Below are 12,977 nucleotides of genomic sequence, written 5' to 3'. Positions count from 1 at the left end.
AAGCTTTACTAAACTTAAGAGTATTATTTGTTTTTAATACCTACTTCATCTTCACAGAAAATAGTATGTACGTCATCGAAGTGTATCTGGTGTACATTAGAAGCTGAAAATGTTGCCATCCTTGAAATGACGCCAACGAAGTCATCTGTCTATCCTAATAAATAGCCCTCCTATGCCAACTTAGGTCAAACAACCCACTTTGAAAGTAACGATTCTCATGGATTGTATCATTCTCTCCATAAGCCTGTGCTTCTCAAACTTTAGCACCAAAGTCTCCTTAATCACTGAAAATCACCTTGTATGCCTGGAAATCTGAGGGTTAAGAATACCATCTCAGGACCAGGGAGATAGCTGAAGGGTTAAGATCAAATGTCTTGCATCTCACTTGCCCTTGTTCAAATCCCCATCATGTCAGGGGTCACTCCTGAACAAAGAGACAGAAATAGACACTTGAGCACTGTTGCGTATAGCAAAACAAAAATAAAAATACAAAATACTTCTAATGAAGTCTCATGTTATACTCACACTTAACCCATAAGTTTTTATCCTTAAATAAAGGAGGGTGAGCAATTTAACAAGAATATGCCAATTATGATTCTTATAAAACAATGAATGGACTTCTTAAACTGTTGGTGAGGAGCTAGTGTTAATGTTAAAATCTTGTGCCATGAGTAGAAAGAAATTTATATGGTTCAGTTATATATTTTTCTGGGGGTAAACTATTATTTTTTGTGTACTTTCGGGCCACACCTGGTAGCAGCTCCCAGGAGCTACTCCCAGCGTGGTGTTCAGGGCTATTCCTGGCAGTGTTGTACGTGTGGTACTTGGGCTCAAACAAAGGGCTCCCACATTATCTTTATTTTTAACAATGTCTTGAAGTGCACTTTGGTATTAAAAGTCTCTTTCAGTTTTTTTTTTTTTTGATTAGTTGTCTGCATGTTACAACTCAATATTTAAAGAAAATTTCTTGTAGATACCATAATTTTCTATGCTAGCCTTTAATTGCTTTAGGTTATTTTTATTTAATGTGATTATCAGCGGGGCTGGAGTGATAGCACAGGGGGTAGGGCATTTGCCTTGCATGTGGCAAATCCGGGTTTGATTCTTCTGCCCCTCTCAAAGAGCCCGGCAAGTTACCAAGAGTATCTCGTCCGCACGAGCAAAGCCTGGCAAGCTCCCCATGATGTATTCGATATGCCAAAAAACAGTAACAACAAGTCTCATGATTTGTTGTGAGACATTACTGGTGCCTGCTCGAGCAAACTGATGAACAACGGGAGGACAGTGTCATGTGATTATCAGTGTGACTGAGTTTAAATATACTATTTTTCTAGGGCTAGAAAGATGGCCCAGAGGTTGCCTTATAAGTGGATAACTCTGGTTCAATCCCCGGCACCACATAAATCCCTAATCCTGAGTCATCCACAAATACTGCCAGGTATGGCTCAACATGCTTCTCCCACCAAATAAATAAGCACTATCTTGCTGTTTTTCATTTTTCCACTTCTATTTTCTTTTTTACTTCTCTGGTTTCTTTTTTCTTTCTTTCTTTTTTTTTTGGCTTTTTGGGTCACACCCGGCAATGCACAAGGGTTACTCCTGGCTCTGTACTCAGGAATTATTCCTGGCAGCACTCAGGGGACCATATGGGATACTGGGAATCTAACCTGAGTCGGCCGTGTGCAAGGCGAACACCTTACCTGCTGTGCAATTATTGCTCCAGCCTCTCTGGCTTCCATCTCAATCACAGGAATTTTTTAAAAACTTTCTGTCACTATTGTTATGTGATACCTATTAATTTTTGAATATAACTGTATTTATATTTTATTTAAGAAGCAATGGTTTGTAAGACTTTAAATTAGGGGTACAATTTCACATCTTCAAATTTCTTTCAGATGCATGTAAAATTGACTGATTAATCAAAAAGGGATTGCTCTTATAGCAGAAATTGGAAACTGTGGCCTAAGAGCGAAATCTAGTATGCTATCTATTTTTGTAAATAAAAATTTTATTGGGGAATGGTGAAGTTAGTACTGCAGATAGGGAGCTTGCTTTGCATGTAATTGAACCAAATTTGATCCCTTACACCATAAATTGTCCCCTGAACACAGTTAGGAGTAAGCTGTGAGCTGGGAGTAGCTCAAAATTTTTATTAAAACACAGCTACCACCCATTTTATTGCATAATGGCTACTTCCTATCACCACAGCCAGCAGAGTTGGGTAAATGTAATGAAGACCATACAGACCATGAGGCGTAAAATACTTACCTCCTGAATCTTTACAGAAAAAATATCTGTTGGTCACTGTTCTGTTTCAAATTAAGATTCAATATGAAATAACATAATATCAGACTAACACCCAAGGACAGTAGAGACAAGGGCCAAGAAGATTGATCCATGGTTGGAAACCTGCCTCATGATCTGGGGGAAAAGGCAGCTGGGATAGAGAAGGGATCACTAAGTCAATGATGGTGGAGGGACCACTCAGGCTGGGAGATGTGTCCTGAAAGTAGATACAGGACCAAACATGATGACCTCTCAGTATCTGGTACTGCAAACCATAATGCCCAAAAGTAGAGCGTAAGGAGGAACTTGTCTGCCACAGAAGCAGGGAGTGGGGTAGGTTGGGGGTGGCAGGAGGGATATTGGGGACATTGGTGGTGGAAAATACTGGTTGAGCGATGGGTGTTTGATCATTTTTTGACTAAAACTCAAACACAAAAGCTTTGTAACTGTATCTCATGGTAATTCAATTTAGAATAAATAAAGGAAGAAAGAAAGATTCAATAATAAAATGGAAGTTCTCAGGTAATTACTCACATTGTTTTCTTGGTTCTTATTGTTTTTCAAGAGTGTGATAACACAATTATGAATAAAGAAAGCCAGGGTGAGCACTCCAGTCAGCTGTGGAAACTGAAATCTAATCTCTAGGGGAAAAAGAGAGAGGGGGGAAACACATTAAAATTAGCCAGTAGAAAATGAATATTGGGTCTCTTTCTCTGCCACTGTCAAGTCTGCAATGGCTAACGGTCAGGTACATTCAGGTTTTGGTTTTATTTGGTTCCACCTATAACCCACTATCATTTCTGGGGAAGGCACTGCTGCTGGAGATGTAATGGATGTTAATACTGTTCTACCAGATATGCCGAAGATTGTCTTCAGCCATAATGGCCCACATTTATGAAAATACCACAGCCTTAGATAACTGCCAAGCCTATATTTGTGGGCGTGCACTCAACTTTGGTAAGTCTATATACATCAAGTTGGTGGAGTTCCATTGTGATAAACACAAAATCAATCTAAATAAATTGATGACAACAAAAAATCTGGTGAAAATGACCTTTGTGAAAGCAACAGAGAAAACCTCGTAGAGTGATTCATTACAATTAAGAACCATGGCAAACAGTTTAAGATTTTGTCAAGAGATAAAACATTTATAAATATTTATGCACCCAACATCAGAGCACTAAAACATTTTTTAAAAGCCAGTATTAACAGATCTGAACAGAGATAGAAATAACAATAATAATATGGGACTTCAGTATTTCACTCTTTCAACAATGGATTGCTAGCAAGCCAGAAAATCAACAAGGAAACACTAGACTTAAACTATTATACCAGATGGACTACAAATATTTATAGAACACTCCATCCAAACAGCAGAGGAATATATACTTTTAAGCACATATAGAACATTCTCCAGAAGAGATTGCAAGTTAGGCCATAAAATACATCCTGAACTTTTAATAAAACTTAACTCATATAAAAAATCTTTTTCACAGGGACAGGGAGGGATGAGGAAGATAATAACACTATTGTAAGAAACAGAAAATTAAAATAAAAAGTAATTTTTTAAAAAATCATACTGGCATGGAACTGGAAACAAATAAATGATTAAAAGAAAACTGGAAAAATTTTAAATGCTATTTAAAATACCTAGGGATTAAACAGTGTGCTCTTGGAGTAGTTGGGGAAAGAAAAAATCTAGAGAAATAAAAAACTTTTAAATAAAAACCTCAAAACACCTGAGATTTAGCAAAAGCAGTTCCAATTGCAAATTTTTAGTAATAAATACATTTAAAATAACCCTCAACCTTATTTGACACCTTAAAGAACTAGAGAAGAAAAAATTTAGTCCAAAGATAGTATGAAAATAACAAAGGAAATAACAAAGATCAGCATGAAAATAAATAAAATAGAGAATAGGATGCCAAGAGAAATATTCAACGTAACTGTTTTTTGGGGGAAGCAGTGGTGGTACAGAATTGAATGCAGAGACTAATATACGTTAAACATGTATTCTGTTACACTGAGCTTTATTCTCAGTGCCAAGAGAATGTTATGTTTGAGGATGTAGGGAAACCCTTGGCCAACTTTGATGTGAGTACATTTGTGCAGCCAATGTGGAAAACAATATGGTGGAACATCAAAAAATAAACAATGGAACGTCAGATGTTCTAACAATCCCTCTTCTCACAGGAAACAATTTCTCTTCCCCACGGGAAATGAGAACAGAATCTTGAAGAGATGACTGCACTCCCATATTCATTAGCACAATATTCACATGAGCCAAGTGTTGGGTACTGAATTGTGCTCTCTGCCACTGGTAGAGCACCCAGTTCATTTCTGGGTCTAGGAACATTGCTCATTTCAGCCACTGCATCAAGACCTCATTACAGTTGCTCTGCCTTGGGGAAGGATTACATCTGCACTCCTACTTTGCATTCTCTCTAGATCTTGCAGTCGTGAGTCTTAGGAAGGGCTCTCATTCAGAAAGCAAAACAGGGGCTGGAGCATAGCGGGTAGGGCACTTGCCTTACAGGCAGATGACCCAGGTTCAATCCCTGGCACCCCAAATAATTTGCTGAGCCCTGCCAGTAGGGATCCCTGAGTGCAGAGCCAGGAATAAGCCCTCAGCACTGCTGGGTGTGTCCCCAAACACCAGAGAGACAGAGATACAGAGAAAGACAGAGAGACAGACAGAGAGAGACAGAGAGACGAGAGACAGAGAAAGCAGAATAATGTCAGCTCAGGGCCCAAGGACTCGCTCTCCTGAGGCTAAGTATACTTGGCAGCAGGCATGTAAGCAGATGCCTATGGACTTGCTCCTCACCTGAGCTTCCAAATGCATGACCAGGCAAGTGGTCACTTCAGGTCCATGGCCACTGGTGCCTGATGAAGACTAACATGATACTGTATTCCCTCCACCAAGATATGGAATGTCTACCAATGGATGAGCAGATACAGAAGGTGTGGCATATGTAATGCAACATATGTCCTGAGAAAGATGAAACACTGCCACTTGACAATATCAACAGATCTTCAAGGCCTTATGCTAAGTGGAAAACAGTTAGAAAAGACACATAATCTATGACACATACCATTTCTACATGGAATCAGAAAAAAAAAGTCAAAATCATAGAAACAGCAGAATGCTGGAACCAGGGGCAAGGGGTTGGAAAATGGAGAGATGCTGGTGAGTGTTGGGACATGGGACGGGACTTAGTGGTGAAGGACCCATCTTGCATTTGTGAAGCCACGAGTCTGATCCCCAGCACCACCTACACTGCTCGGTGTGATCACACTATGCCAGTGTGATCCTAGTGCCACAGGGTGAGCCCCAGTGCACTGCAACAGTGTGCAAGCACCACAAGCAAGGCTAAGGCCCCAGGTGAGAACCGAAACCCAGTGTGTGAGCATCACAAGGAATGACCTTCAGAGTGCGTGAACTTAAGAGATGGCAACAAAAGGAAGAGAGAGAAAAAAATGGGGGAAAAGTATAAAATCCCAATTATGAAATGAATAAATTCTGGTGATCTAATGCCTATGTAATAACTGATTAGAAGATTTAAAAAAAATTAAAGGTGCACCCACGATGGGGGTGTATTACTCAGATGATCTCTCAGGTAAGAATCTGAAGCAAGAGGTACAGATAGCTGATAGCTTTGAGCTGTAGTTGACACTGGATCAGCTGACCTATTCAAGCAGAAGTGACACATTGCTCAGTTCCAGCCAATGAGCAGAGCAGTGGCCCTATGTGACCAATCCTGGATTCCTATACAAGCAATTTCTATACTAGAGCTTTATACTGAGTTAGGCAGGATCATCTTAGTGTAATCTTACCCAGCCCATTCTCTTTCCTTTCACAGATACCTGTGCTACATTATGGGTTTCTTTAAAAAAATTTAATTGGTTATTTTTTTGCTTTTTGGGCCACACCCGGCAATGCTCAGTGGTTACTCCTGGCTCTGCACTCAGGAATTACTCCTGGGGATGTTTGGGGGACCATATGGGATGCCGGGGGTTGAGCCCAGGTTGGCCACATGCAAGGCAAATGCCCTACCCGTTGTACCATCACTCTAGTCCCTACATTATGGTTTGATGTCGATACCTACTCCACTTCCTCTACCCTGTCATTTTCTATTTCTATTTTATTTGGTGTTTGGGTCACACCCAACTATGCTTAAGGCTTTCTCCTGGCTCTGTGCAGGGTCAGCTGTGTACAATACAAGCGCCTTACATACTAAACCATCTCTCCAGGGCCGAACATTGCAGTGAACAGAACAAATTTAGGCAGTTGGGGGTAGAGGTGAGAGTTTGGGCCACACATGACTGTGCTCAGGGCTTTCTCCTGGCTGAGTGCCAAGGGATCATTCCTGGTGGGGCACAGGAGACCATATGTGGTGCTGGGGACAGAACCCAAGTCAGGTGTATACAAAGCACGCCTCTTACTCACTGTACTCCGGCCCCTCCCCGTGTAAGTGACCCTCCCAACACATTTCCTGCATTTCTAACTCATATTTGATATCTGCTTATTGGAGAAATTGAATTCACACAGTTGGTACTGGAAGTATTAAAGAAAGCAGCAGTGAGTTCTGGTACTGAATTACTCCTCACCAGCTTTGAATGATCATCTTAGAATTCCTTAGCTCTCTATATAACAAGATTCTAACAGTGCTCTTACTATCATTGCTTTTCTAAATTTTTTTTAACTCGGAGAGAGTGAACATATGGAGTTATAGCACCTCTGACCTCAACTTGGATTTTTTTTTCTTTGCTTTTTGTATTTGCAGACTCCCATTCTGAATCCTATTTTTAGAAAGGTAATTTTATGACTATTCTTCCTCTATCTGTTAGTTTCCTGAAGGCAAGAAAGTCTATTTCCTAGTACAGCCAACTCTAATGAGAGGAAAGAAGACTATTACAGACAGCCAGGAGGCTATTTTTAGCTTAGAACAAAAGGCTCTTCATGATCTGGCCTTGACTTTTTAATCCTTAATCTACTATTACTACCCCGACAAGTGTTTTTCCATTCCAGCCATCCAATTTCTTGTAGTTTCCTAGATGGATGATGTTTTCTCAGACTTAACTATGACTTAAACATGTTATTCCCTTGACCTAGAATACCTCTTCCTCCAATTCCTCCTTTAAAGTATCCATCCTACGAGAAAAGCTACATAAGAAAGCCAGAATGGGGCATAGGGTATGTGCATGTGTGTGTGTATGTGGGGGGGGGGGGTTAGAGAGGGAGGGACCCAGCACCACATGGTCCCCAAAGCACAACTGAATATGATCAAAACAACAAATTAAAAATCCAGAAAAAAGCCAGACACAAAAGAATACACACTACACTAATCTACTGCTAGTAAATAAAAAAAAAAAATAGTAAGACAACAGTAACAGTTGGGATTGGAAGTTCCAGCAGTGGTTACCTTTGCAGGAGATGATATTGCGAATCAGGAGAGTGAAAGGAACACACTAGTGGCAGTAACTTCTGTTTGTGATCTGTGTGTTCAGTTTATGAAAATCAACTAACATGCACACAAAGAAGGCACTATTCAGTATCAATGAGTGAGGGGTAACATGGAATCTGCACCTAATGGAATGTGAATTAGCAAAAACATTCTAAGTGTGCGTGGCTAGAAGCCCAGAATAGTGCAGGAATAGCGGTTTAGACTGTTTATGTGTACAGGAAATTCATATATTACATTATCTATTCTTACTAAGTTTTAAAAAAAACAAGGCGAGGGCCAGAGCAGTAGTAGTAGTACAGCAGTAGGGTACTTTCCTTGCACGTGGCTGACCTGGGTTTGATCCCCAGCACCACACACAGTCCCCGAGGCCTGCCAGGAGTGATTCCTAAGCAGAGGCAAGAGTAAGCCCAGAGCACAGCTGGGTGTGGCTCACAAACAAACTAAAAGAAAACTGATATATTAGGCTGCATGAACCAATGATAAAAAAAAGTTAAAAAGCAACCGTTATAAGCCAATTTTGTACTATTTTCTACTTATTCATTTTAAAGATGAGTCACTTTCATTTTTAATTCTGTTTCCTCATTTAGAATCATTCATTCATAGCTTCACAGTACTTCCATTGTGTCTAAAATCCTTCAAATTTGTATAAAAATAAAGAAATTGCCAAGTTCTTACCTTAGAAAAAAAAAGGAGGGGTGAAATATTTAATAGAAACTAATTTAGTCTGATAAATAGCAACTTCCAAAAATATATGGGTAAAAGATGTTAATAAGTTGTATTAACCACTGACCATGCTCTAAGTCTCAGGTATTTATTCCAGGGTTATATTTTCCAAGAAAAGTCTAAAGAATAGAAAAAAAGAGAAAAAGGAAGGAAAGAAAAAAGAGAATAAAATAGTTTTTAAAAATGAAAGAAAGAAAGAAAAATCTAAAGAATGAGACCTTGAGTTTCAATCACACTGTCACTTCAATGAACTTCAAATCCCATGAAGAAATGACAGAATCCTGGTTACCCCTAAGAAAGACCACTGGTTGGGAAGGTGCAATGGTGGTGGGGTTGGTGTTGGAATATTGAATGTAACAAATCATTACGAACAACTTTATAAAAAAAATATTTTAAATTAAAAAGAAAAACCATTGGTTTTCCAATAACTTGTATTAATACAAATGCTCAGCATAAAACGTGGCTAGGAGCCCAGAGGAATAGTGCAGGGTAGTGGTTTAGAGCGTTTATGCATACAGGAAATACATAGACTGCATAATCTATTCTTATTAAGTTTTAAAAGTAAGTAAATAAATAAACAAAAACCAAGGCAAGGGTCAGAGCAATAGTACAACAGATAGGGTGCTTTCCTTGCATGTACCACTTTTTCTTTTAGAATGGTAACAGTTAACTTAAGAATCATTTGTTGGAATGTATTAATGATTTGACCAAAATAACTCACCTGGCACAAAATATTCAGTTTGTTCAAACCAGTGAAATTCCAAATGAAAACCCAAATGACTAGCCTTCCAAGTGACAAGGAAAATCAAATAGACAACAGATACTGTGCCTGAGGGGGAAAAAAAGAATCAGAACTCATTTATCATCCTTCAGTTTTACAGGCTATTTATTATTATATTTTGTTATTATTTTGGGATTGGGGGCCACACCCAGCAATACCAGTGGCCACTCTTGGCTCTGTGCTTCTGGGTGGCTCCTGGCACTGTTCAGAGGACCGTGTGATGCCAGGAATTGAGCCAAAGGTCAGACACACGCAGGGCAAATGTCTTAAATCTTGTACTATCATTCAGTTTCCAAACTATTTAAAAGTCAACCTTTGTTTCTACATTCTCAAAAATATTTGGAAAATTACTGAATCCTTATTCCTAAGGGCTTCTTCTTTTTTTTTTTTTGGTTTCATTTGTTTTGGGGCCACACTCTGTGGTGTTCAGGGCTTACTCCTGGCCCTGGGTTCAAGGATCACTCCTGGTGGGCTTGGGGGATCATCTGGTGTACTAGCAATTGAGCCTGGGTCAGCCATGCACAAGGCAAATGCCCTACCCCCAGTATTTTAGTAGGGAGTAATCTGAATAATAGAAACAAACTATGAGAAAAAACAAAGCAGGAAATTATGTAGTAGGCTAAAGAAGAACCAGATGAAGGTAGCTGATACATTCTGAAAGCAAAACTGCCCAATTTACTTGTAATTTGGGTTTGCTAATGGATACATGCTGAGAGTTCATTATGAAACTGTGAAGTTACATAGGAGAAAAATAAACCACAAAGGTAACTATTAATATTTGCATTAGAATTAATGGTCTAGAAAAAAGACAGAGGGTTAGTGAAAGATGAGAGAAAGAAAAGCAGTGGCTGCCTCTCACAAGCCTACTTGAGAAAAGCTACAAATCACAGATCTGTGAACAATCTGATCTAACACCTGGATGAAATTTTGATTGGGTAGCACCACTTGCTAAAGGGGGAAAAGTTCCAGATTCACAGGTATTATATTCAGAATAAAGGATCTTGGGCAATTTGGCAGTGATGAAGGTGCAGTTACTGTATACATCAATACTATAAAAGTCAATACAACTTGTCCATCTTACCTAACCTACAATAAATACTTTTAAAAATATATCCTAACTACCTTTAGTCCTAATGTTTTTAATTCTTAGAGTTGAGATTCCTATTACATTTAATTTGGATCTTTTCTAAAATCTTAATCTACTTCTTCTACCTGTACCCTGTTAGAAAAAGAGAAGTTGTTCAAAAGGAATAGAATGAGAAACACAGCTCCTTCCTGTCTGAAGAAGAAAAAGGGACCTGGACTCGAAATAGTCATCTACATTTTCCTCCATGCAAAATTCCCCACAAAAATCAAAAAGCAGGGGAACTTATGAGTGAGCAAATTAAATACAGATGAACTGGCTTCCAGATATGTCCCCAGCTGCCCCTATTTCCACGAATCCATCATGTTTTCTACTATGCAGTGGGGTTCCACAACTGATACCTCGGCTTACCTAGGATATTAAATTTTGCAAAAAATGAAGGAGATTTGAAATTGAGCAGCGGCAGGAGAAGTCCTATGAGGTAAAAGGGCACTGTCCTGGATTTATTCCACCACTTTTCAAACTGTTGGAGTTCGGTGTCATTGGCGTAGAAGATCATAGAGGTGTTGTCAGGAGGACCGCCACTCGCAGCACTGGGACAAATCACTGCAAAAGGAAAGCGGCCACTTAGAAAAGACCACAGAGCCCTTGGCTCACAGAAAGAAATTTTCTTTAAGGGGGTCATAGCATTCTTAGGGTAGTTGGGGAGGAGGAGGAAGAATGAATAGTGAGGAAGGGGGAGAGGGGAAGCCGATTAAATCTAAGGATCTTGGGTGAGAGATACCCCAGGGAAGTCACTCGCAGTGGTGCTTGGGGGAGCCATTCAATGCTGGGGACTGAACCAGGGCTCCTACGTGCAAAGCAGGTACTCCAGAAATTTGAGTCATTTCCCCAATACTAATCAGTGTAATTAAGGGGGAAAATAAGGTACTGAACAGCAAACACTGGGGCGTATGCTTCATGAAAGATAATGTTCATATGTTTGTTATATTCCCAGAGCCTGGAAAAGTTCCTAATACATAAAAGGTTTACTATGTATCAAATTAGCTGTCATCTTAGCGATCAAAAGAGCTCTATCAAAACGACATCAATTAAGTATCTCTGAAGTTAAACACATAGAAGCTTTAAAAGATATTCAAGGTTAATGATACAATTATTGTTAGCTTTTATATTCACTTTTCCTATGACTGCCAGAGTAGATAAATCATAGAAACCATAAGCCACACAGATTTATAGGTTTCCCCCCTTTTTTGGAACCCTTTTTTGGAGAGGGGTGACACCCAGTTGCGCTCAGAGCTTACTGCTGGAATGGTGTACAAACACAATGGTGCTTAGGGGAACATACAGAGTGCCAGGACCGAAATGGTGTCAGCCACATGAAAAGCAAATGCCTTAACCCCTGTACTATCACTTCAATCCCTCAAAAAGGTTTATTTTTTAATTGCTTTTATTTTATTTTGGCTGCGCGCAAGGCAAATGCTCTACCGCTGGAGTGATAGGACAGTGGTAGGGTGTTTGCCCTGAGTGCAGCCAACATGGCCAACCTGAGTTTGATTCCTCTGCCCCTCTCAGAGAGCCCGGCAAGCAACTGAAAGTATCTCACCCACACAGCAAAGCTTGGCAAGCTACCCGTGACGTATTCAATATGCCAAAAACAGTAACAACAAGTCTCACAATTTGTTATGAGATGTTACTGGTGCCTGCTCGAGCCAATCGATGAGCAACAGGAGGACAGTGCTACTCATTTTATTTTGGACTACACCTCTCAATACTTGGGGACTACTCCTGGGGGACCATGTAGCACCAGTGACTGAACCCAGGACTCCTGCACTCAAAGCACATGCTCCAGTTCACTGGGCATCTCCCCATGCCCCAAAGGCCTGTTTTAAATAAATAAATTAAAAGAATTTTTTTACAAGAAATTAAGGTTCCTTCCCCAAATCTTCAATTTGCGTTTCTGTACTCACTAATCTCTGTTCACTTTTAGAAAACTTTAAATAACACAAATAAGATACAGATTTGTGTTATTTGAAACATCTGTAGTCAAAATAATGTCTAAAACTAAGCATACTGAGAACAATGCTACTAGATTCCTAAAATTGTAAGTTGCAATGTAGGTTACTGAAAAAATTTAATGCTTATTCATAGGCATAGACACTGTAGAGGTGATATTTTTTCACTGATTGCCCAGACCAGGGATGTAGTTTATGCAGCAGAGTATATGCCTAGCATTTGCAAGTCTTGAGTTTGATCTCTGGTCCCACATGGCCCTTCATATTGCTGGAATGGTGTACAACAAGCGATAAAAACAACAACAGGGAGGGTATGGCATCGCCAGCAGGTCAACCCATACCTGAGGGGGGAAGTACATCAGCAGCTTGATGGTGCCTTCAGGCTTCCTGATATCCCAGAATTGCTGCTGTGCCTCTAGCCCAATAACCCAAGACCAAATTTCCCAAGAAATTAAACAGTCACTGGGGTATGGTGCCGTCGTCCCTCCAGCTGTCCCTTAAAAGCCCCAGCGGCCGCCAACTTCCAGAACCCAATGAGAAGTACAGGTATGCAGGTTCAGTGACTGCAAAGTCCAGGTCTCAAGGGATAGGGAATCGGCTGGTTCTTCTCCTACCACCACGCT

The 12,977-nt window shown here is 39.9% G+C and overlaps 1 protein-coding gene across 2 annotated transcripts in view; it reads right to left on the bottom strand.

Annotated features, from left to right (window-relative positions):
* SLC38A9 (solute carrier family 38 member 9) overlaps positions 1-12,977 on the bottom strand; it is a 69,741-nt gene that overhangs the window by 22,501 nt on the left and 34,263 nt on the right. For both annotated transcript variants that reach the window (XM_056112080.1, XM_056112081.1), the window contains 3 exons: positions 10,754-10,948; positions 9,199-9,306; positions 2,821-2,927 (listed from right to left, as the gene is read on the bottom strand). In XM_056112080.1, the coding sequence (XP_055968055.1) occupies positions 2,821-2,927; positions 9,199-9,306; positions 10,754-10,948 (410 nt within the window). The remainder of the gene's footprint in view (positions 1-2,820; positions 2,928-9,198; positions 9,307-10,753; positions 10,949-12,977) is intronic.

This window comes from Sorex fumeus, unplaced genomic scaffold, assembly GCF_029834395.1.
Source record: "Sorex fumeus unplaced genomic scaffold, SorFum_2.1 ptg000015l, whole genome shotgun sequence".
In the NCBI taxonomy this organism is placed as follows: Eukaryota; Metazoa; Chordata; class Mammalia; order Eulipotyphla; family Soricidae; genus Sorex; species Sorex fumeus.
This window is presented reverse-complemented; position numbering and strand designations above follow the sequence as displayed.